Here is a 26,943-nt window from a genome sequence, read left to right as displayed (position 1 = left end):
AGTTCGAGATCAAGTATTGATTTCGATATCCAGTTTCCAACTTTTACTGATGAAAGTCTTTAACCCCTGACTGGATAAGATTGCCATGCTCGAAATCAAATATACAGTTTAAATTAAACTGCAGATTAACAAAAGATCGAGATGAAGCAAAACAAGAGTTCTGACTGAATAATAAACTAGATCCTAGAACTTTGAATTCTTTATATTTACCTAAATTATTCGATCTTTCTATACTCTCCCAGTTCCCCTTTGTCTGGTTCTCTTTTACTCTAGAGTAAATAATGAATCAAATAAAGGGGCTGTCTCCATATATTCCTCTATTTAAAGAGCAACATGTTCGATTTACAACCATTGAACCTAGCTTTAACTCTGTAACAATAACAAAGAGAAAGATCGTCATTTTGTTTTCTTAAAACGGAATAATTATGTCAATTTTATCTCTGCTGTAAAATCTCTTAAAGATAAGCAGGCTTTGCATTTAGAAATTATCAATTTTAAGATAAAAAAGGACATCTTTTAGTACACTTTTGAAAATAAGAAGAAACAATTTCACATAAAAGTTTTGTTTTTATTAAGAAACATGTTCCTACAGTGGGACCTATAAAACTGTGGAATAAGAAGACGACTTTTACACTAAAATTCTGAAATTGAATAATCTAATAAAAATTAAACACAGACTTGTGCAGTGTTGAAGACCCAATTTAACAAAAAAAGTTGATTTGTTAAATAACTGTTAACAAGAATTGTTCCAGGGCCCAAAAGATTATATTGCAAAAATGTGTGAATTACACCTGCAGTATGAAAACTGTACAACAAAATGGCTGTTGTACACTTTTTTCGAGTTAATTCCGCTCTTTATTAATCTATTCTCTTTGGTTTTGTACGAGCAGCATGAAAACATATGGAAACAAAGAGAAGCTTTCAATTAAAAACTCGACTCTTTGGTTTACTTTTAATATAATAAGTTTTTCAATAGAACAGTCGTCTTCATTGTATTGATATAAACTCCGACCACTGTATATCGCCAAAACTGTTATAAAAAATGTCAGAAATGCAAGGTGAAAATCTAAACAAGATTATTACATTTTTAAAACTGCACGTTAAAGTTATGCAATAGTCACATAAATTTCAACTAGAAAGGGATAGTTCATTTCGCGTACAGTCCCGTTTTGCCTCATATAGTCTGTATTTGTACTGTACTGCTTGCCCTCCACTAGCTGAAATTCGGCCCGGTACATGAAATGAACTGGTATGTACCGTGTGGTGTGAGGGAGGGAAACCCCGAACGCCATGAGCCTCCGCTATGCAGACACGAGCCTCCCAGATTTGCTAGGCAGACCAAGCCTCCACTATGCAGACCGTGCCTCCGCTATGCAGTGAACGAGGCTCCATCATACAGAACAACTTTTTTTAAATCTTGGTTTTATGTGTGATGAAAAATGTTATAAATATAGTGGTATATTCTTTACATGAAAAGAAAAATCTTTAGAGAAAAAAATTTGAATTTCATTTCATCTTTTATAATCTTTGATCTTCATAGTGGAGGCTCGGTCTGCCTAGCAAATCTGGGAGGCTCATGTGTGCATTGCAGAGGCTCATGGGGTCCAGGATTCCATACCTCGTGGTGTACATGAACCCCGCTATGACCCCTCTGTATGAAATGTAGCAAAATTTTTTTTAAATATTTTGACATTGATTCGATTGATAATTCTCCATTTGTCTCTGAAAATTTCGTTATTATTGTGTATTTATGTTCATCTTTAGTGTATTGTATCAAGGTTATTTATTAAGGTTGCTTACTCTCGATGTGCTCCAATCAGAGGAGTAATCCGGGGGGCTATGGGGCTAAGCTCCCCCACCCCCCACCCCCTAGAAAAAAATCGTTTCCTAAGTAAACGACAGTCACTACGCTCGCCTCTATAGTCATTAACGGATTTTACTGTCCATTACTCAAATTATACTAAAAAACCTTGATACGTATTATTATGGCCATTAAAGTTGTTATGAATACTTATCCGAGATTATTCATTTAATTAATCAACAACTTTAGTGTAATGAATACTTGTAAGTTATACCTAATCCTTATTATCTTTTTCTTTGGAAATAGCTGGATATTAGATTTTGTAATCACACATCATTAAATCCCTGGAACCGGATTCATTGAATTTGAGCTACAGACGGTTCAACTACGTATTTTGAATCGGTGGTTCAGGATTTGCCCATGATTAGTTTTAAATCAGGACAAAGGGTGCTTTAAGATTGTTGATTTGGCTGAAGGTGGTTCAGTGACCTAGCTCAAATTCATTCAGTTCTTGACAATTGAGAGACATCTGAAAATTGTCTGTGATCTTTGAAATAATTCTGTGAGATTTTAACCTAATTTTACAATTAGTATTCTTGAAACAATAATCACAAAGACACCTGCCAATTCCAAAATGTGCGCTGTCTATTTAGTTTTTTATAAAATTACCGTAGATATCGTGCTTTCCTTCAGAACTAGACAATTTTGATTTTATTAAACAAATTGAAATCTAAACGAAGTTTTTAATATCTCTGTTTATTTTGAAAGCTTAGAAAAGGCAGACAACATATTGGATATGACAGGACTAGGTTTTTTTTGTGATTTCTTTTTCAAATGCGAAAAATTAGATTAACGAATAAATGCCGAAATAATTTGAAATAAAAAGACGACTTTTAAGTCCTCTCTCATGTGTCAAGAAATTCTGCTTCTTTGAGAACATTACAATTCTAAACACAACAGTTCAGCCGCCTAATTCAGTTGCATAAAACGCGTTGGATATTGCAACTTTTGAATAAATGTGATTGCCGAAAACAAACTTTTTACCCATATATAGATCTACTATAATATATTTTTTGATGAGGTTTAACAAATTTTGTTTTACATTTATACTTAAACAATTTTCTAGATTCAGATCGTACGAACAGGATCAGCAACATTTTTCATAAGAGCATTTTTATTTGAAAGATAAAAGTGGGTTTATTGCGCTAATACCTGAGATTAAGGAAACCTGGTCCGTTGGCGTATCCTAGTATAGGGAAAGGGTGTCCATCCATTCCCTTAAAGAACGACAAATTATTCATAATTTGGTTCCGAAGATATTTTTAAGAATGTATAACAAAGTAACTGCAATCATAATAAATGAAGAGATAATCCCTGTTTGTGTTTGTATGTCCAAACCCTTTGACCGATTTGACTCAAATTTTTATTGAAGAACTCGTAAGAACCACAGTAATGTTTTTAGTTTTGTTTAAATATTCTCAGTTGAGTTGGTTGGCTTTTATAGGAAACACTTAGTCTCCTGGCAAAGCTGGATTCCCAGGTTAGATTTTAATATGTTATTCTTATTATTCTCTTTCCATCTGATTATATCATATTCTTTGATGAACTAAGTTTATGTTTGTTTTAGGATATTGGGAATTTAATTGGTATTCGAAACTTAAATCTACAAATACTGCTTAAAGGTTTGGATAAAATATCTATAGTTTAGATTCAATAACATCTCTATAAACAGCGGATTACCAATATATCAGAGCAGACTTTTTGGAACGATCCCTTGGAACCTTTCTATAATCTATAATGTGGAAGATATCGACGTTTTCCTAGAGTTTAAAGTGTTTAATTCTGATAATTCACAAAGATTTTTCTCCAGTAAAAATGCGCAAGTCATTTTTGTAGAGAACCCACAATTGAAAACATCAGTTTTTAAAATTATAAAGAATGGTATATTATTCTTCCCCCTGCAATATCAGATAGTCTAGGGACCCTTTATGGCCGAATTTCTTAATATAAAGTTTTGCTTTTTTGAAAACTTATTGTTTATATTATAATCTAAAGTCATAAGAATCCTGATAAAAATTAACAAACTAAAAAAACATAATAATTTCAATAATTTACCTTCATAATCCAACCATCGTCCCCTTTCACTACACCTGTGATATCGGCTTCCCTGAAAAATTTGGTTTGGTTTGGATTCTGGACGGAGCAACTTGAGGGGGAGGGGAGGGTGAGAGACTTTTAAGACGATCTGAATGTTGTAAATAGAAAAATATGACGAGCCGTGGATTGATTTAGCATCCTGGCTTAAGCGGTATATTAAATGACTTGAAAAATGATATCAACTATGGTTTACGTATCAGAATATCCACTCATAGTTTACCTTCCATGATATCCTCCATGGTTTACCTACCAGGATATCCTCCATGGTTTACCTACCAGGATATCCACTCATGGTTTACCTGCCAAGATATCCACCATGGTTTACCTGCCAGGATATCCACCATGGTTTACCTGCTAGGACATCCACATGGTTTACCTGCCAGGATATCCACCCATGGTCATTGTGTGTGAATGGTCAGCAGTCACCAGAACTAGAAGAAAAAAACAAGGCTTATATAAAGTATAGAATATGTACCTTTAGTTTGGGAAATAAGTTTTATTTTTTACAAACAAATCTCTGGTTACTGACATTCTGTTAATAGATAAATAGTTTTTTAGATTAAAAATTCCAGTTCCGCTGTATAGTGTTTATAATTATATCCTCTGCCACCTTTAGCCAATGTTTTCATAAAAATAAATTAGAAAAGAAAAAGAAAAATCTAACCTAGTGTATCCTTCAGATTGATTTTCTCCATGATGAGATCTACAGTTCTAGAAATTGTTTAAATAGATAATACGAGTAGAACGGATTATTCAAAAGTTGTGAAATCTAAAATATCCTGGAAAATTGAGTTTAAATTGAATTACTATGGTTTTGCGTCATCGATGCTGGATTAGTAGATTCGTGGAAAAATCTAAGAGAAATCTTGGATGAACGATGGTTGGGAGGCCTAAGCCCCAATTTTCCAGAAGAAATTCTGCGCCTATACATTTTTCGAAATGTGTACTAATAACATATAATTAACTTGTTTAATGCTATGAAAGGAGAAAACGTGATTCTCCGAACCACTTGGACCAAAACAACTTGTTAAGAAGAAATTGCGACTGATTTGATCCAAGGAGAAAATAACAAGATGCCGATAGTGTATGCTTCAATTGTGTGTTAACGTAAATGCCAATCATATTCAGATTTTTTTAAAACGTACCATTCATAAATCCCGAATTTCATTCTGGACATTACACTGTAATTTAAAGGTCTCACGCTCTCGAGTAAACATCTTTAAAAATGTTGCCAATTACTTCTTAAAAACCAAAGCTAACCACAAATTCTTAGTGCTAAAATGTACATGTAAAGGTCTACAGAAAAGCAAAAGTGAGTTAGAGCGGTAAAATTAAAGCCTAAGGCGTTGCGACACTTCAAAGTTGACCTTGTCTAAAAATTTAATGAGACTTTTTATAAGCAGGCTGAATTAGAATGTTTTTAACATCAAATTAATCCGTAGATGGAGATCAATGCTAAATCACGAGAATCTCAACCCAAAAGTTTCAACTTCATGACGCAGACCATGTTAATCAAAAGTTCCATCTTCATGATGCACACCATTGTTAATCAAAAGTTCCATCTTCATGATAATAGTTTACCTATCCAGCTCTAGAGTTTCACTCAATGATCTATTTAATTGTATCTATCTAATTTGAATCATTAAAAGTTATTTATTAATTAGAACTTGTTTCTTTTTTTCCTGCAAAGGATTAGACGTTTAATACTTTTAGAAAATAAAAATTGACAATCCACGTGACAACCTGTAGTAAAGTTATTAAACATTAAATTTTTCTATTTTTGTGCGTCGAAAATTCTTTTAAAAAACGGCGAAATGCAGAGAATAATTTTTCAACTCAAGTTTAAAGAACCCGGATAAACGAGAAAAAAAAATTTGCATCAATTTTTTTGATAAATTATTAGATTTAATTCCTGACTGCTGATCCTTCATGATGAGCATGATCTATTCTTCCTCCTTCAACCATCAGAAAATATCCATCAGTGCTCTATAATCAAACAGAATCTTGATAAGTATAGAGTGGAATTAGGCAAAAAGTGTAAACCGCCATTTCGTTTTAGTGTTTCCTGACTACGGGTGTACTTCACAAACTTGAGCTATATAACATGTTGGGCCCTGGAACAAACATTTTTTTATAAAAGAAAAATTTTATTTTCTCTAAATGAATTCTCTGACAACAAGTTTATTTCAGCATAAACTTTATAAAAAGAAGAAATTTTAACGGATACATCCAGGGATCGTATTGCATAATTATGATGTAATTGCGTATGAATTGTACATATTGAACTTCTTTTTAGACTCAAAGGTACTGAACAAATTCATACGAAGAAATAGTTTTATTTCCCTTCTATTCTTATCTCTGTTCTATGTCTATAATACAATCCTTCTATCTATATATATAAAGTAGTAATCTTTGTTTGTTTGTTTGTATAGTTCAATCATAACTTAGGAACCCCTGGACTGACTTGCCTAAAATTTTGACTAAAGGACTTGTTAGAACCAGAAGGATGTTTTTTCAGCTTGGTTTAAAATCTCTAAGTTGAGTGGGATGAATATTTTAGAGAAAGTTCAGTATTCTACAATATAATCCTTCAGTATTCTACAATACAATCCTTCAGTATTCTACAATACAATCCTTCAGTATTCTACAATACAATCTCAGTATTCTACAATACAATCCTCAGTAGTACAATCCTTCAGTATTCTACAATACAATCCTCAGTATTCTAAAATACAATCCTTCAGTATTCTACAGTACTATCCTCAGTATTCTACGAAACAATACTTCAGTATTCTACAATACAATCCTTCAGTATTCTACAAAACAATCCTTCAGTACTGTATTATGCAATCCTTCAGTATTCTACAGTACAATCATTCAGTATTCTACAATACAATCCTCAGTATTCTAATAAACAATCCTTCAGTATTCTACAGTACAATCCTTCAGTAATCTACAATACAATCCTTCAATATTCTACAATACAATCCTCAGTATTCTACAATACAATCCTTCAGTATTCTACAATACAATCCTCTTCTGTATTCTACAATACAATCCTTCAGTATTGTACAGTACAATCCTTCAGTATACAATCCTTCAGTATTCTACAATACAATCCTTCAGTATTCTACAGTACAATCATTCAGTATTCTACAATACAATCCTCAGTATTCTACAATACAATCCTAAGTATTCTACAGTACAATCCTTCAGTAATCTACAATACAATCCTTCAGTATTCTACAATACAAATCTCAGTATTCCATAACACAATTTTTTCAGTATTCTTCAATACAATAGTATTCTACAGTGCGATGCTTCAGTATCATACAGTACAATCCATTGGTATTCTACAATACAAAGCTTTTGTATAATAGCGACGCAAGGAACGAGACAAATAAACAGAATGAATATATATATATATATTGAAATCTAAGTTACAACATGGGATTTTATAGCACCCTATATCTATATTTGGTGCGGTTGCTTGGTCCGGAAATGGAAGACGACAATCTAGCCCATCCACAGGGGTTCCCCCCAACATCTTGAGAGATTGGAGAGAAACAAGATGCTTATCTCTAATTATTCTTCTTGGGTTTCTCCGGGCTGAGAACAGTACAGGGACTGGAGGAGAAAAGAGAACCCTCTTCTTTAAACTTTTAGCTGTCGAAAGAGGTGTATGAAGACTTGGCGACAGAGCTAGCAGAGGCAGGTCTTTAAGCCAACGGAAGCCTACCAGGGCAATTACAGGCTATTACTGGCTTCATTCTATCCACAGACACGGAGTTAGTCTTGGAACCAACCAGGAGAGAAAATTATTTTGTAGTCCAAGAAACTACTAGGTATAGCTACCTATGTAGAGCGGAGACAGAGGAGGTTTGGAAGAGTCTTCTCTGATAAAAACATGGGTTGACCGGAGCAAACTTGGAGGAACTTGTGCTGGAACTGAACATGGTGGAGCTGAGTTGTGATGAGGCGAAGCAACAGGAGGATTCTTTATAATCTGTAGACTCATCTGAGATACTCTGGAGAAGGGAGCTCAGGACTATCCAGGAACTTGCATGGTAGAACTATAGGAGAACCAAACACAGCTTCAGAGGGAGAAATTGACTAATCTTCTCTGGGTACACTTTGAAGGCCAAGTAGAACTAGAGGAAGATGATGTAACCAATCAGACCCAGGAAGTCGCGCAAGGAGGGAAACCTTGAGTTGACAATTGAACTTCTCAATTCATTAGATTGTAGTAGGAGAGTAAATTATTTCAAGGAACTCACACAGTGCAGATCAGAGGTAATCACTGATTGCACTACAAACATAGGAATCCATGAGCAAAGAAAAACTTTAGCACAATCTTCTGCTGTTGTTTAGTGAAGAGGAACTGCCTCCAGCCATCTGGTTGAACGATCAATGATGGTGAAGAGGTTGGAGAACCCATTGGACTGAGAAAGAATACCAACCAAGTCCACATGAACCTCTGTCCAGGCACCAGAATATGATAAACTGGAGACTTCACATGACTCTGGACCTTACTCGGTTGGCAGTTGAAGCAAGATTGAGTCCACAGGTTTACATCCTTTGCTAGGAACTGCCAGACAAAACTGCAGGAAACCAGTCTTTGAGAAGCACGTTTACCAGGATGAGTAACTTGGTAGAAGGAGTCAAACACTGCTCTTCTCAAAGGCACTGGAACTAGGGGACAGTGGACACCAGTAGACACATCACAGAGTAACCCAGGCAAGCTGGAAACGGAAACAGAGACAATCTTCACTCTTCAGGGTGCAGGACTGGCGGAGGTCTTGGACTTTAGGACAAGACTGTTGAAGTTAGGACATTTCTACATAAGATATTCCTGGAACTGAAGGAGGAGTAGGTGGAGACAGTGTAGATAGAACCTCAGCTGTATCTGGATCAGGACCAGGACCAGATAAGGTATCAGCTACCACATTAACTGCACCAAGGAGATGGTGAATATCACAGTTGAACTCTTAGAGGAAAGACAAGTGGCGTTGCTGCATGGCAGACCAGGGTAGAGAAGACCTAAACAAGGCGTGTGTTAGAGGTTTGTGGTTGGTGAATAAATCAAACTCTTAGGAACCGGAAATGGCGGAGAGTGAAGTAAGCTGTAAAAAGCTCCCAGCAAAGGCGGAGTATCTGGACTCGGTTGAGGAAATCTTTTTAGAGAAGAAAGCAAGAGGAGCCCAAGAACCTGCAACATCTTATTGAAGAACAGCACCAATGTGAGGACTAGGGGCATCCACAGAGAAGGAAACCTTTGCAGAAGTATCTGGATGCACAAGGGTTGGAACCTTAAAGAGAGCCAAAGGAGTTATCACCACCATCATTGGAATGTCACCTTTGGCCATTGGACCATGATAATAACCCTTGGTAAGATCTAACTTGGTAAACACAGTACAGTTGTTGAGATGAGAAGTAAAATAAGCCACGTTGGGGAGAGGATATCTATCTGGAACTGTCATTGTGTTTAAATGGTAATAACTGCCTCAAGGGCACCAGAAACCATCGTACCATGTGTAGGGGGCTGGCCCAAGGAGAGTTTGAGCGACAAATAACACCTGCAGCTTCCACAGTATCAAACTTCTTCCTGAAACTCGAGCTTCTCACCATCCAACCTTCTGGCTTTAGCAAAGGAATGACAAACCGGATGCTTAGGAACAGCAGCACTAAACCCTTTAAAAGAGATTTCATCTAGATACTCAGCTAAAAGATCTCTAAACTCCTCTGTGGTTGTTAACAGAGCAACATAGAGTTCTGAATGTTTACCAGGTTTACAAGGCAAGGAAATGGCAGGTATCGGTTCCAGGGTTGAAGCATCTAAAAGGCAGGATCCAACTATGTCCACTAACAGATGGTGACGGCAGAGAAAATCAGATCCAAGGATGGGCTGGAGACATCAGCAAGGAAAAAAGACCACTAAATCGGCAGGGACTGAACTGGAGAGCTATCTGAAGGTTCTCAGCTGAACACCCACACATGTCCTCAAACTGATCAGATAAAACTTGTACAGGGACGCTGCGTCCACAAATCATCCACAACTTGTCAGCATGATGAGCCATCCCACTGGGACCACTGATAGACTCAAGAGTGCAAATTTGCTCAAAGGAATTGAGTCTTTGCCACAAACTCTGATTTTCTAATCACTATATCTTTGGAACCAAATATTGCAGACCTTAGATATTTCAAACTATGAATTCTGCTAGATCAAATAATCTGAGTTTGAAATATCAAAGGTTTACAACATCGAATTCAAAAGATATTAAGGTTTAAATATTTGATTTTGTTCCAAAGACTCAATTCCTTTGTCTTCAAAGAGGAGGATCAACATTTTGTCCATCAGCTCTGTCAGGCATTGGTCAGACAACAAAGGTAAACTCTGCAAAGCCTGGTACCTCCGGAAATCATTCAGGGAATACATCTGAATTAGGCGTCTTCTTAAAGCCTCATAAGGCTCAGCAGGAGGAGCTCAAACAAGGTCCAGGAGTCTAGAAGCCACGTCCTGGGGCAATGCTGCAACACAGTGGGTAAACTTAGTGTGGGAGGCTGTTATCCTCTCGTTTTCAAACTGAGCCTCTGCTTGGATGAACCAGAGAATTGGTCCAAAAGGATGGAAGTTCCACAGAAACCGTTGTCAAAGGAACTGCAGCCTGGATCACGCCACTCCCTGGCTCCTCCAGCATCTTGTCAATCATTACTTTAAAATGCTGGAAATAAACTGAAACAGACTCTCAAAATTGCTGGAAACCTTACTTTGGTACTGGTTTTGGAAAACACAGGAACCCAGTCAAAACCAATTTTTGGTACATCGGCGAGAGAAAATTTAAAGTGGTCAGCCATAAAATCACGTCGGGGTCACCAAAATGTAGCGACTCAAAGAAGGAGACATATAAACATAATATATATATATATATTAAATCTAAGTTACAACATGGGAATTTATACCCTATATCTATATTTGGTTTGATTGCTTGGTCCGACAGCGGAAGATGACAATCTAGCTCCTCCACAATACAACACAATCCTTTAGTATTCTACAATACCATTCCTTAGTTTAGATTTTAAAAAAAGAATTGCGGGAAAACCATTTTAATTGCTGTTGGAATCAGAGCCTAAATCAGTTAACGAGAAGAGTGAATGAAGACATTTTATTAAATTCTTTTCATGGAGAAAATAATAGTTTTGTGACGAGTTCTCAGTAATTGAGTCTTTGCCACATACTCTGATTTTATGATCTCAGCTTAGCAAACCAATGTGTGTAGTCCTTAGATATTTCTAACTATAAATTATGTAAGATCAAATTATCTTAGTTTGAAAATTTTAAACTCTAAAATATGATTTTAGGACCTTTATATTTAGAAAGTAACCTTGTTTTGAAGAAAATCTAGCGCTGCCCCTGTCATCTCTGAGAGACTAGGGATATCCAACCCTGTCGTCAGTTCGTCCGTATACGGCATGTGAGACCAACTGAACAATCCTACAGGAGAACAAATATTATACTTAAAGGGAATGTCGCCGTAATTATCTAGCAACCCTCAATTTTAAGAGTTATATGCACGATTCAAACACATCCCAGTAAAATGGCCGTTGAGAGACGATTTAAAGGTCGTCTTTGATCTAAAGCCAAAGTCTGTATCAAAAAGTTTAAACGACTTTTAGGCTAATTCCATTATAAAACAGAAATGTTTTTTGATGCACACTTAATATCATTAGACAAATATAAAAGAACGACAAGATTTGACATACCCTGTAAACCTTTATATGAGCAACATTGGAAAAGAGATATCGTATTTTTAACTTAGAAAGAGAGCATTTTTGTCAATTTTCTTTAAAGAGAAACAATGAATAACGATTACCAAATTTTGGAAAGAATAACAATGATAGCTCCATAAATTTTACTCAGTCAAAAGCTTTACAGGGTACAGTTGTGAATCTTAAAATTTGAAAAGTTTCCAATTTCATTTTCTAAAGAAAAAGATAAAAGTTTAAGAAAAATTTAGATTATCTCAGATAGGAAAAAGTTTTAGAAATAAAAATTATCCCTCATTATTTTCATTTAGCTCAGTTAAATGTTTAAAGATTAGTTTTTACCTAATAGTTTATCAACCCCGGTGTAGTTAAGATTGTTAAGTCCAGATTTGGTTTGGACAAATCCGCCATTTTTGTTTAATTTCTGCCATTTTTCCACCAGGTCCTTGTTGTCTAGCCGAGAACAGTCAAATTTACTAAATTATAAACCACAAACTAGGAAGTATAAAGTAAATAAATGTTTATAAACTGAAATTAGAACCAGAAAATTGTAGAATAGGAGGACGAATGACGACATTAAAGCAATAATTATGTGTATTTAAACGGACTGTAAAGGAAAAATGAAAGGGGGTACACCGTACAGGCTGAAACATAAGAATCTAAGGCGTTGAACGATACATGTAAGACATCTATCTGAAATTGACATAAAACTGTGTCAAAATTATACCAAAACGTTTATATGTAAGATATACATCCGTATCTCGTGACCAGAACTTCCTTTAATAGCAGTGGAGTATACTGGTCATGTGATACAGACGGAAACCTGTGACAATAATACTGCACTGCCATTGATTGGAGTTCTGGTCACTTGACCCGGACGTAAAAATAGTATTATAAATCTTATCTATTGAAAATGGAAAACTATTAAATTCAAATAATAATAGGAGCAAACCTGAGTTTCTCAGGCTCCTCTGGGATATCGTCGTTTTCAGATTGGTTGCGTATTTGTTGAATATCATCTGTTTAATATTGCAAATCTTATACAAAATCTTACATATATATACGTTTTTGGTATCATTTTTACACAGTTTTATATTAATTTCTACAGACAGGAACATCAGATAGAACTCTTATAGGTCTCAATCAACTCCTAAGATTCTCAGGTTTTAGCCTATATATCCCCTTTCATTTTTCCTTTACAGTCCCTTTAAAGCAAATAGTTTTACTTGTAACGTATTAAATCTCTTATCAACTCTATTTCCATTGCAAAAGGACTGTAACTCATGTTCATTCAAAGCATAGACAAATGAATAAACATATGATAGCTTATCACCAAGAAGTAGTCCGTGAACTCACACTCCTAAGATTTAAAGCCATAACTTGAGTCTAAAAATCTTCTTCCTATTTCAGAGTTTTCTGGTTCTCACTGTAAGTTAAACATATTGATCTTGTTAAGATAAGGTTTGTATTTTTATACTTATCTATTGAGGTTGAGATAAGTATTAAAACACCCTGATAAGTAAAAAATCCACATAATATTTTTTACCATTTACAGAAATGATTAAACTACCTGATTCCTTGGTTAAAGCTTATTTGATGACTTGGTGAAAACAGCATCAGCTGCTCCTAAATAACAAGAATACAGCATCAGCTGCTCCTAAATAACAAAAAAAAAAGATCTGTTGCTCCTAAATAACAAAATAAAGATCAGCTGCTCCTAAATAACAAGAATACAGGATCAGCTGCTCCTAAATAACAAGAATAAAAGACCAGTTGCTCCTAAATAACAAAAATAAAAGATCAGCTGCTCCTAAATAACAAGAATACAGGAGCAGCTGCTCCTAAATAACATAAAATACAGGATCGAGTGCTCCTAAAAAAGCATGAATGCAGGATCGGCTGCTCCTAAATAAGAAGAAGATAGAATCAGTTTCTCCTAAATAACAAGAAGACAGGATCAGTAGCTCCTAAATAATAAGAATATATCGGAACATTTTATATTTCTACAAAAATTGGCGATTTTTTTTTTAGGAAATAAATACAATTAGTTTTGACGAAAAATCCAGATTGAAAATAGATTGTTTAAATAATAATAATAATAACATATTACCTCGTATTCTGCTGGAGTAAAAGAACCTCGGCCTCCTCCTAGAACTACATCTATATCCTTCCCAGGAGCATCCTCAACTACAGAGTAAACCTTAGAATCAAGTTAGAGAATTTGTCCAAAAATTAAATGAGACTTTTCACACAATTAAGGAGACTTTTCCGACCTTAAAGGGCGAAGTTTGGGATAAAAATTTCCAGAGACAAAAGTGAGTCTTCAATATATTAAATTGTAGTTAGAGTTAGAGAGGGTATGTCCAAAAATAAAAGAGACTTCTTTGACATGAAGGCGAATTTCTATTTCAAAAATAAAAAAACTTGTTAAATATTAAACCGTAGAAAAGAGTTTGGGATGAAAATGTCCAAAAATGAAAGAAACTTCTCACGCATAAGACGAACTTCTAGACTGCGAGACTTCTAATCCGTAGGACAGAGTTTGTAATTAAAATGTTCAGAAACAAAAGAGAACTTTCAGATAATAAGAATGTTAGAAAGGATATGTCCAAAATTAAAAGAGACTTCTCGCACATAAAATAGAACTGCTAGTCCAAAAATTAAAGATACTTTTAATGCATAGGACAGTGTTTGGGATAAAAATGTCCAGAAACACAAGAAAATTTTTGTTTAACTACTGAGACAATTCAGTAGAATGAATTTCTAATTAAAGGATCTCTCCAAAAATAAATGTATCATTTACTCTCAGACAAATTTCCATCGATTCTAATTTGTCTGAGAGTAAATGACATTCCTTTGTAAAAAATAACAAATTATTTTTATTATTTATTATTATTTTTAAATGGGGCGGGATTAAATGAAAATTGTTGCATTGTAGAACGAAGTTTAGGATGAAACTTTCCTGAAATAGGAGAATAATCATGTACGTGGAGCCGTAAACTATTCAAAAATAAATGATATTACTAAAATGTTTAGGTCTCCAAAAATTGGAGAGACGCTGTCCAGAAAGAGATGAGACTATTTAGATATTAAGCTATAAACAATAGAGTGTTTTGAGAGGGTCTCTTTAAAAGTAAAAGAGACTTCTAAAAGGTCTAATGACATTTATTCTGCTTTAAGAGTATTTAAGGAAATATTGGGTTTTATTTTTTACTTAAAAATCTTAAAAAGTTGAAATATTAATAGGATTTAAAATTTGTAATCGTCTTTCTCATTCCTTTATTATTATTAAACCCGAGTTTTAAATTCTGAATGTTTTTTACTGAACATAACTATTAATAATGTCTACGTTTTATCTTATAAAGACGTTTTGATTTCTAAAATCATTATTTTTCAAGAGCGTCGAATATTTTTCAAGAAGTTTAAACTATTCCTAGTTGCTGGGTTATATCTCGAACCTAAAATAAATAAACTTTAATAATCAGAAACTATATATGATTCTAATTTCTAAATGAATAGGAATCTAGAAACAAAACAGAAATGTATGAAGCAGCTGGATGAACGAAATAAAAAAACTTTAATACTTCAGTAACTTTTATTTAAATGTTTGAAATATGTATTTACAGTTTAAAAATGAGTCAGTCACAATTTTGTTAAAATAAGCTGAGATGTGATATGTGAGATCAAAAGAATGGTATTTAATGAAGACCAAAAGCTCTTTAAACATGCAGATTATACAAGAAATATATAGACCAGGAACCGCCATATCTGATGCGTCAAACCTGTGAACTGTAGTGGGAGGAGATCAAAACAAAGAATTCAGAGGCAGCGCATCATTTTTGAGGGAAAAGGGCCCAAGGGGTGGAATAAGAATATATTGCTATTGTATTTTCCATATTGACCAGATAGTATTATTAGTATAGTAATAGTAGTATTTTTGGTTTAAAAATGGTTATATTTTTGGTTAAAAATGGTTGTATTTTTGGTCAAAAAATGGTTTTACTTTTGGCTAACAAAAAACGGTTTTATTTTCTGTTGAAAAATGGTTATATTTTTGGTTTAAAAATGATTATATTTTTGGTTAAAAATGGTTGTATTTTTGGTCAAAAAATGGTTATATTTTTGGCTAACAAAAAGCGGTTATATTTTCTGTTGAAAACTGGTTGTATATTTTGTAAAAAAAAATTGTTTTATTTTTGGTTAAAAATGGTTATATTTTTGGTTAAAAATGGTTATACTTTTGGTTAAAAATGGTCGTATTTTTGGCTAAAAATCGGTGTTGTTTGGTAAAAAATGGTTATATTTTTGGTTAAGAAATGAATATATTTTTGCTTAAAATATAAATATATATATATATATATATATAATATATATAACCAGCTGTATATTGTATATTGTACCCTGTGTAACCATCTGTATATTGTATATTGTATACTGTATATTGTACACTGGGTAACCATCTGTATATTGTATATTGTACCCTGGGTAACCAGCTGTATATTGTATATTGTGTATTGTACCCTGTGTAACCAGCTGTATATTGTATATTGTATATTGTACCCTGTGTAACCAGCTGTATATTGTATATTGTATATTGTACCCTGTGTAACCAGCTGTATATTGTATATTGTACCCTGGGTAACCAGCTGTATATTGTATATTGTATACTGTATATTGTACACTGGGTATCCATCTGTATATTGTATATTGTACCCTGGGTAACCAGCTGTATATTGTATACTGTATATTGTACCCTGGGTAACCAGCTGTATATTGTATATTGTATATTGTACCCTGTGTAACCAGCTGTATATTTTATACTGTATATTGTACCCTGTGTAACCAGCTGTATATTTTATACTGTATACTGTACACTGGGTAACCAGCTGTATATTGTATACTGTATATTGTACCCTAGGTAACCAGCTGTATATTGTATATTGTATATTGTACCCTGTGTAACCAGCTGTATATTGTATATTGTATATTGTACCCTGTAACGTGTATATTGTATATTTAACCCTAGGGAACCAGCACTGAATATTGTATAGTGTACCCTGGGTAACCAGCTGTATATTGTATATTGTATATTGTACCCTAGGTAACCAGCTGTATATTGTATATTGTATATTGTACCCTAGGTAACGTGTATATTGTATATTTAACCCTAGGGAACCAGCACTGAATATTGTATAGTGTACCCTGGGTAACCAGCTGTATATTGTATATTGTATATTTTACCTTAGCTGGTCTAAGCTCTGGCATTTTTCTATCACATTCCCAATCTCTATGCGCAGTTCTAGCATAAAGGGCAGCTGGGGTTGCATGGGTCACCCTGTAAAAAAATTTAACTTAAAATTACGCGAACACTCCCTTTAAGGGAGGAACCGGTTTCCAGTTTACCTCGCTGTAGTAACCAAACCAGTTTTCATCTTTGCTTCCTGGGCCCAGTGGAGAATAGTGTCAACCTGAAATATATTTAATCTAATATTTTAAATATTTTAATTTTATTCAAAACCAACTCGTCCGTGATTTTTACAACTCTGAAAAATCCATGAAATTTTTCCCAAAAATGGCCTAATTTAACAACAAGAAAAGTTTCAAAATATGTACACAATATTTCTAGCAACGAACATGGAGGACGCACATTATAAACGCAGAATAAGGACGCACATCATGGGAAAGCCTTTCTGTCTGTCCGTTTGTATCTAATAAACGTCAAAATGGCTGAACATTTTAGGCCCAAATTTTGTGTGGGACCTTACATGACCCCGGGGAAGGTTTATGGATGATTAAAATTACAATTTTTACTTTTATTAAATTTTGGAAATGCGCGAAAAAATATTATTAAATCTGCGAACTTTTTTGTTGTACAAAAAGAAGAACCTCACAGATAGAGCCACAATTAAAAGTTTAAATAGCAGATGGGTGCTAAGCGCGAGCCCTAAAAGCTTAGTATTTATATTTGTATTGAATTGAATATACCTTTGTTGCATTGAGTTGGGATTCTGGACTCCCCTTTATTATAGTGTTATCAAACCCCACTGTAAAGTAGTTTGTCTGAAATAATTAAATATTTATGGATTAAAGTTTTTTCTAAAGACTTAATTCCTTATATCATTTTGTTGAAATTAAAAATATCATAATAATTAAATATTAAATATTTTAATATTATATTAAATTCAGGTAGAACACTAATTGTCGTCTTTTCAAGATTTAGGGGTTTTCCTTCACAATAACATTGAGGCAGAAATTACGCGCATGCTCTCACTCTGTCTTGTCATTCAACGCGACATGCGCGCAACTTTTTTGGGGTTTGCCTCAGGGTTGGTGTGAAGGATAACTCCTAAATCCTAAAAAGACGAAATCTTGTGTAGTATCCGTATTATTATTAATCTATGTATCAGAAAATGACGACACAGAAGACTGAACTTTTGTTTAAATAAAGCTGTTTAACACTTCACTAGAAAGAAGGTCAAAACTATAAGACACTACTGGTACGACTTTGTGACCTCACAGCTCCTTTACTGACTGTATTTACCCTGACGCCTACCTTGACCTTATTTACCTTGACTACTACCTTGACTGTATTTACCTTGACTACTATCTTGACTGTATTTACCTTGACTCCTACCTTGACTGTATTTACCTTGACTACTATCTTGACTTTATTTACCTTGACTACTATCTTGACTGTATTTACCTTGACTACTATATTGACTGTATTTACCTTGACTTCTATCTTGACTGTATTTACCTTGACTACTATCTTGACTGTATTTACCTTGACTCCTACCTTGACTGTATTTACCTTTACTTCTTCCTTGACTGTATTTACCTTGACTCATGACTGTATTTACCTTGACTTCTATCTTGACTGTATTTACCTTGACTTCTATCTTGACTGTATTTACCTTGACTTCTTTCTTGACTTTATTTACCTTGACTTCTTCCTTGACTGTATTTACCTTGGCTTCTACCTTGACTGTATTTACCTGGACTTCTATCTTGACTGTATTTACCTTTACTCCTGAAACCATCGCGAATGCGGTTGCAGCACTATCAGGAACCATGGCGTTAACATTGTAGGTCTATTCTCAGATATATCCATCAAACATCTTGTTTAGCAAACTTATCTAATTTTCTAATTATCTAATCTTGGTAAAGATTCTATTTTGAATTGAAAATTTTATAACTTAAAGTTTTGTATTTTTATGTTAACGCAAAATACTGTTAATTCACTGCACCTTATAAAGTTTTTTAAAACTGAATAATGTTTTAAGGATTAACATTAAATCAAGACTTTCAACGAGCTTTTCCGATTTTTCAACTTTAAAAAAAAGCTTTCATTATTTATTTTTAACCCGAAATCTTCTAATACTACGGGAAATCTACTTCAATGCTTGATCTCTTTTTTTTGTTAATCCGCGGGTTGATTTAATCTTTATCCGATATCCACAGTGTATCTTTATCCGATATCCACAGTGTATCTTTATCCGATATCCACAGTGTATCTTTATCCGATATCCATCTTTATCCGATATCCACAGTGTATCTTTATCCGATATCCACAGTGTATCTTTATCCGATATCCACAGTGTATCTTTATCCGATATCCTGCACAGTGTATCGCGCGGGATCAAGCGATCAGAGTTATGAGAATCCAACACAAAAAGTACCCAGCTGAGGGTGTTCAAAGACTTTTATCCCTTTTCTAATAAAGATTAGTTTATATATCTTTTAATCTTAGGGTTCAGTTTAAAGTTTACCTTTATTTTAATTTTACCTTTAATTTAAATTAAAGATTTAAAATCAACACTTGATTCCTTGAATAAATCCTTCCTCGAATGATCATTCAATTAAAATAATGATTTTTTTATAATTGATACTAACATTAAATTATTTTTTTTAATATTTAAAAAAATGTTTTTCAAAATTTAACAAGGCATTGTAATTTTGTTCCACAAGCTAGAAACTTTTTTGACCTTTGTAAGTATTTTTGTATCATTATTTTGATTTAAAAACATTAATATTGAGATCAGATATCTCTTAAATCTTTATCATTCTGGTTGATTTCATTTTTTGATGGACTTTTAGTAGAAAAGATTTTTTTAATATTTACTTCGGAGATACTCTTCAATAAGGATTTCTTAATTTCTATGAACCGTAAAAATAATTCTTGGATATTTAAAAGTCTTGAAAATATTTTACTTTTTATACAAGTTCATCATAAGTTTGAAAAGCAAATTTCTAAAATAAGACAACCTTAATAAACTTCAGTGAACAGTTTTTATCTACGTTAAAGGGAGAACTGGCAAAAAAAAACTTTTCAGATCAATCGTAAGCAAATGCATTTAATATCCGATGTTTCTGTAAAATCTGTAAATCGGCTACAGCAAGTTATTCAGTGTAAATACAGGCAGGATATATACGGAAAAACGATCCAGAGGCCGAATTTAAAGAATTTTAGCCGCGGTTAAAATATGGTTGGTTACACTTAAAATCCTGTTAAATTTTTCAAGACTCAAGCCGGCGCTCAATTGAAACCGGTTTTTTTGGGGGGATTTGAGACGCGGCTCAAATTCATTAAATGAATTATTCCCTTCTAATAGGATTAATGTGAGCGACTCTATAAATGATCTGCTCTTCTTGCTGGGAATTTTGGGATTCATGTAGGAAGGTTTTATAAAATTCTCTTTTTTAGAAGAACACATAACTAACATAAGTAAAAATGAATTTAAAGAATGGATTATATAAACGAAAGAAAAGAAGTTGTATTAACAGGAGCGTATACATCATGAAATGTCAAAAATGTAAAGCCCCCCTTGCACAAATTTCTGTATGCACAGCCCTGAGTTTTTTGAACTAAGTATTTATCCATATTTTGTAGTTTAGCAATCTTATTGGGAAAAACAAAGCATATCAGATTTCCTGTAATTCTATTGGTTCTTGAGTGCAGTTCTTGAGACACTGAGAAGTTAAAATTTTGAAGAAATTACAAACCAGTATTTGACTTTGAAGTGAGATTCAAGGAATATCAAGTAGTAGTTGATCAGGTGTATGAATAGTTGTGCTACTTCTTAAGTAGTAGTTGATCATGTGTATGACTAGTTGTGCTTCTTCTCAAGTAGTAGTTGATCAGGTGTTTAACTAGTTGTGCTACTTCTCAAGTAGTAGTTGATCAGGTGTATGACTAGTTGTGCTACTTCTCAAGTAGTAGTTGATCAGGTGTATGAGTAGTTATGCTACTTACAAGTAGTAGTTGATCAGGTGTATGACTAGTTGTGCTACTTCTCAAGAAGTAGTTGATCAGGTGTATGACTAGTTGTGCTACTTCTCAAGAAGTATTTGATCAGGTGTATGACTAGTTGTGCTACTTGTAGTAGTTGATCAGGTGTAAGACTAGTTGTGCTACTTCTCAAGTAGTAGTTGATCAGGTGTATGACTAGTTGTGCTACTTCTCAAGAAGTATTTGATCAGGTGTATGACTAGTTGTGCTACTTATTAAGTAGTAGTTGATCAGGTGTTTAACTAGTTGTGCTACTTCTCAAGTAGTAGTTGATGAGGTGTAAGACTAGTTGTGCTACTTCTCAAGTAGTAGTTGATCAGGTGTATGAGTAGTTATGCTACTTCTCAAGTAGTAGTTGATCAGGTTTATGACTAGTTGTGCTACTTCTTAAGTAGTAGTTGATCAGGTGTATGAGTAGTTGTGCTACTTCTCAAGTAGTAGTTGATCAGGTGTTTGAGTAGTTGTGCTACTTCCTAAGTAGAAGTTGATCTAGTGTATGACTAGTTGAGCTACTTCTTAAGTAGTAGTTGATCAGGTGTATGAGTAGTTATGCTACTTCTCAAGTAGTATTTGATCAGGTGTATTAGTAGTTGTGCTACTTCTTAAGTAGAAGTTGATCTAGTGTATGACTAGTTGAGCTACTTCTTAAGTAGTAGTTGATTAGGTGTATGAGTAGTTGTGCTACTTATTAAGTAGTAGTTGATCAGGTGTATGACTAGTTGTGCTATTTCTTAATTAGTAGTTGATCAGGTGTATGACTAGTTGTGCTACTTATTAAGTAGTAGTTGATCAGGTGTATGACTAGCTGTGCTATTTCTTAATTAGTAGTTGATCAGGTGTATAACTAGTTGTGCTACTTCTTAAGAAAGTAGTTGATCAGGTGTATGAGTAGTTGTGCTACTTATTAAGTAGTAGTTGATCAGGTGTATGACTAGTTGTGCTACTTCTCTGTACTAGTTCACCCATAGATAAATAAATAAACATAGATAGCTTATGTACGCAAAATCAACAAGAATTGTACAGTCCGCGAACTCATACTTCTAGGGGTTAAAGTGTACTTCAATGATAAGTGGGGTGGTTTGGTGTTTTAATGGATTTCATAATTATTAAACCACTCAGGAGTGAATTTTATTTTGAGAATATCAAATTATTTAAGCAATATATCATATTGACGAGAACTGAAGAAGGACATGAGAAGGACTAAACTATCTTAAATTTCTTTTTACAGAACTCATGTATACCACAAGTACTAAATGACATAAGAACAGCCAATGTTCACAACCGACCTAGTTAATCTATATAATAGGAATATCTTTAAAACATCTCTGTACATTTATATCTTTCAAGATGAAAAATGTCGTCTTATGCGCAATCTATCTTTATCTATGAGTTCACCTGATTCTCCCTCTTCATTAAACCGACCTCTGGATTTACTGTTAATGACGATTTTATGATTAGATTTTGTATAATTGATCCTTAGCCTTATATTATTTTTAGGAACTAATCCCTTAGTACTTTTTCTCGGTTATACAGTAAAAATTGTTTTCACATTAATATATCTTATTTTGAGAGTCTGATTGCTCATGACAAATTAATTATTAAAACAAAGAAACCATGCAATAGAATAATATTTTTGATTAATATCTAGAAGATGGAAACCTTGCTGAGACCAAGATGAGGAAAGTGCTCCCAAGATAGCATGGAGCTAGACCCGTCCCGTCCTTCCTGCTGACCCTTCGACCACAAACTTTATATAAAAACCCATGAGTTGGGAACTTTTGTATTATGGATATCGAGATCAATGTTTAATGTTAGATTGTGAGTATCCGACACAAAAATTCCCAGCTTTGAACAAAAACTTGTCATAGCCCCGCAGGCCGAAACTTTTGATTGGGACAGCGCTCAGCCTCAGCTACTGAACTTAATATCCAAAGTGTAAACTTTTATTTTGAATAGTAAAGTTGAGTTTGATTCCGCGGATATTCTGCAAATGCGCCAAGAGATGAGCGAAAAAAAAGGAAAAGAGGTATTCAGCGCGCGTTATCGTCTAGGGTTCAGCCGTCTGAGCGCTGAAGCCAAATATTGATGATGCAAAATCATGATGCAAATCTTACGGCTCAGTAACATTATGCCTAGTTCCCGAATGCCTAGTTCGTGAATGCCTGGTTCACTATGCCTAGTTCATGAATGACTAGACAACATTATGCCTAGATTTCTGAATGCCTAGATGCCTAGATTTTTGAATGCCTAGTTCATAATGCCTAGATAACATAATGCCTAAAGAACACAATGCCTAGATTCATGAATGCCTGGATAACAGTATGCCTAGATAACATAAGAGTGCATTAAATGCCTAGACAATGTATTTCAAAGAGAAATAAAAATATTAAAGAGAGAGAAAAAACATACAATACGGTAACATTTTTACAAAAATCCGCAAACCAACAACAACAACCAACGTGGAAGAAAACAGAGGTCCCTAGATGCAAGAGAAAGATTAAAGGTTGTTGATGCTTTTGACAGCATGCCAAGAGCAGATTATTGGTCTACTTTATAAAATATGCAATAAATCATGTAAACATATTTGTATCATTTATTTATTGCTTGACAATGTCTATAGGCATTCAATTAAGTCTAATGTTATCTAGGCATTGGGTGACTAGGCATTATGAAATCTAGGCATAATGTTTTCTAGGCATTCAGAAATATAGGTATACTGTTATATAGACATTCATGAATCTAGGCATGGTGTTATCTAGGCATAATGTTATCTAGGCATTACGAACTAGGCATTCATGAATCTAGGCATAGTGAACTAGGCATTCACGAACTAGGCATTCGGGAACTAGGCATAATGTTACTGAGCCAATCTTACGAAGCTAGTTAAGATAAAAATAAGGAATTCGATTATAAACTTTAATAGAATAAAAACGCTATTATCATGGAAGGTCACTTTGTAAGGTTGATTACCCCTTGGAATCCTGTTTACACTAATCAACTCTGTGAAGAAATAAAAAATTTTAAAGTTTTGATCATTCGCTTTCTGGGTCTATATTTGGTCCATGGGTCTTTATTTACTATTTAGTTTGTGCCTTATATACACGAGCAGCAGATATTGTGCTTAAACTCATCCCATCTCCAACAACAAGGATTATATTCCTAATTAAAGGAACTGTTAACGTAATTTCTAAAATGACATGTTGATTCACAACGGTACTCTTTAAACTGGAGGAGGTATTCTTACTTTTCCAGCTAAAAATTAAGCACCAGTATGCGCGGTACACAGTGTACACTATACACGCCATAGTGTATACTCGAGTTTCCTTGTACTCTATGTGAATCGGACATGACGGGCCAATTGAAATACGTCTACTGCAGTCCCTTTAATCAAACAATTATTAATTATACAGGGTTTACCACAAAGGATAAGTTTTTAATGACGACCTGAAACTATGAAAAATCTGACGATGTAAAGGTAAAATTTGGGCTTTAGTCTTAAATAGGTGAACTTAACCATTTAGCAAAGAAGGATTTAAGTTTTAAACTAATAATCGAGATAAGAATAGAGACTTTATAAATTCCGTATAGTTGTCTCTGTAGGTATTGACAAAAATATAAACCAATGGGAAGAGAACTAAAAGAACGAATTATTTATTGTCATTTTGAAGTCAAAAACCCTCTCAAGGACGAATTCAAATTTAAAAAAATGTTAAACCTGAAAAGTATTGATGATGAGATAAGAAGATAAAAAATGAAAATAGGACAACTAAATAATTCAGTGTAAATTTAACACAGAAAATTAGTTAAGCTTATAAAAATTTATAATATTTAATTAATTTATTCTCCTTTGAAAAATAATGATATTTTTATTTTTTATGAATAAAACCCGCCATATGCATTGCCGAGTTTATTAAAGGGAGTGAACGGCAATGTATGAACTGAGAATTTAGTATTGTGGAGAAATTTTTAGGATTCAGTTGAGACATCCATTTGGATGGTTACGTTTGAGAATCGATTTTTTAAAATTATTGAATAACGACGACAAAAATGTAAGAAAAATTTGACAGTAAACTAATTAGTTGTTTAGGATTAGGTTGATAAAATAACTAATAATTCAGTTATTAGTTTCTGTAATGTCTCATGTTCATAAACATTTTCTGGAATTTTTATTGAAAAGATGACATTTGAAGAATTTGCAGAAATCTGCGAACAAATTCATAAAGAATAAAAAATTCATTAATATGATGAAAAAGAAATAACTTATCCTAACATTGATTTATTGACAAATTTCTATTGAGAAATATGTTCCTAAACCTCTAATTAGTTTACTGTAATATTTTTTGATATATTTTTTTGTCGTCGTTATTTAATAATTAAAAAAATCCATTCTTAAAACGTAACCATCCAAATGGATGATTTTGAACGTGGACATTGCGCTCAAACTCAGTAATTAATACATCATTATAACGTTTCATACACTGTAAATATAAATCAGCAATATCTTTTAAAATTTGTTTCTTAATTTAATTTTTTTAATATAATATTCAAAAAATATGTTTATTTGAAAACTAAAAATATTTTTTCCTTTTATTAAGTTTTTTGGAAAAGATATGTTTTTTCAACAAATGAAATTTGAAAAATTACAAAAATTTTGTAAAAACATATTCATTCATTGTTGATTAAAAATTAACTTATTTTGACATTGATTTGTAGGGGACAGTAGAATGCCAAATGCTATTTTGTACTGTTTACGTATTTATTCAATAAATCTTATTTAATTACCAATTTGTTTTTTTCTGTTTGTGTTTTTATTTAATTAACTTAATATGTGTATAATTCATGTGGAAGTTTTTTCAAATTATTCAAAAAATCTGAATAGTTTATCCAGAAATTATGATTCCAGAGCTGCCGCATTTGGCCGTTAGGTGGTGTCTACTCTAAAATAGAAATGGCGCGAATATGTATCCTGAAATTGTTATATTTTTATCCACTTTTTCTTAATAATAATGACTTGCATTATTAACGGTTTTAAAAATATTGTTCTGCATTCAGTTTTTCTTATAAAAATAATAAAAAAATGTGTATTTTTTTTTATTTCCGCTTTTTTCAAAATATTCAAAATTTAGGGATAATTTATCAAGAAAATCTGCAGAAATACTCTTTTCCAAAAATTCTTGATTTTTTATTACGTTTTAAAATTTACAGTGTATGTCTCAAATGAATCCGTAAAAACTCCTCCACAATACTACATTCTCAGTTCAACTACCATACATTGCCGTTCACTCCCCTTAAGATTTGAAGGGATCCAATTAGTTGTCTAATTAGGCATGTTCATTCCCTGTACAAATTGTTTATGAGCATTCTATACTCTAACCATTCTCTGAATGCAATTCATACATACCGAGCTAGTCCTTCATTTTTAGATAATTGTAGAGCTTTTTCCAGCTCACTTCTCCCAACATCCAACCAATATTTCTAGGATAAATATATAGTTAATTAAAGGATTTCTCTAGTTTATTTCTAGGATAAATATATAGGGTTAATTCAAGCATTTCTCTAGTTTATTTCTAGGATAAATATAGAGTTAATTCAAGGATTTCTCTAGTTTATTTCTAGGATAAATATATAGGGTTAATTCAAGGATTTTTCTAATTTATTTCTAGGATAAATATATAGGGTTCATTCAAGGATTTCTCTAGTTTATTTCTAGGATAAATATATAGTTAATTCAAGGATTTCTCTTCTTTATTTCTAGGATAAATATATAGTTAATTCAAGGTTTTCTCCAATTTAATTCTAGGATAAATATAGGGTTAATTTAAGAATTTCTCTAGTATATTTCTAGGATAAATATATAGGAATTCCCTAGTTTATTTCTAGGATAAATATATAGGATTTCTCTAGTTTATTTCTAGGATAAATATAGCGTTAA

General features: G+C 33.3%; 1 protein-coding gene across 1 annotated transcript in view; it reads right to left on the bottom strand.

The window, feature by feature from the left end:
• Window positions 1-26,486, bottom strand: part of LOC111699421 (alkaline phosphatase) — a gene marked incomplete at its 5' end in the record, with an annotated part of 30,590 nt that extends 4,104 nt beyond the window's left edge. The window contains 19 exon segments of the mRNA XM_023470098.1: window positions 211-269; window positions 3,014-3,078; window positions 3,917-3,968; window positions 4,335-4,389; window positions 4,623-4,669; window positions 5,540-5,569; window positions 5,871-5,944; window positions 11,341-11,450; window positions 12,065-12,198; window positions 13,293-13,348; window positions 13,833-13,909; window positions 15,156-15,180; window positions 16,964-17,057; window positions 17,126-17,190; window positions 17,708-17,782; window positions 18,745-18,813; window positions 22,671-22,745; window positions 24,104-24,170; window positions 26,413-26,486. Coding sequence (XP_023325866.1) covers window positions 211-269; window positions 3,014-3,078; window positions 3,917-3,968; window positions 4,335-4,389; window positions 4,623-4,669; window positions 5,540-5,569; window positions 5,871-5,944; window positions 11,341-11,450; window positions 12,065-12,198; window positions 13,293-13,348; window positions 13,833-13,909; window positions 15,156-15,180; window positions 16,964-17,057; window positions 17,126-17,190; window positions 17,708-17,782; window positions 18,745-18,813; window positions 22,671-22,745; window positions 24,104-24,170; window positions 26,413-26,486 — 1,303 coding nt within the window.
• Window positions 26,487-26,943: the final 457 nt, after the last annotated feature.

This window comes from Eurytemora carolleeae, unplaced genomic scaffold (assembly GCF_000591075.1).
Source record: "Eurytemora carolleeae unplaced genomic scaffold, Eaff_2.0 scaffold25, whole genome shotgun sequence".
In the NCBI taxonomy this organism is placed as follows: Eukaryota; Metazoa; Arthropoda; class Copepoda; order Calanoida; family Temoridae; genus Eurytemora; species Eurytemora carolleeae.
Note: the sequence above shows the minus strand (reverse complement) of the source record. Positions and strands in the feature narration are given on the sequence as shown.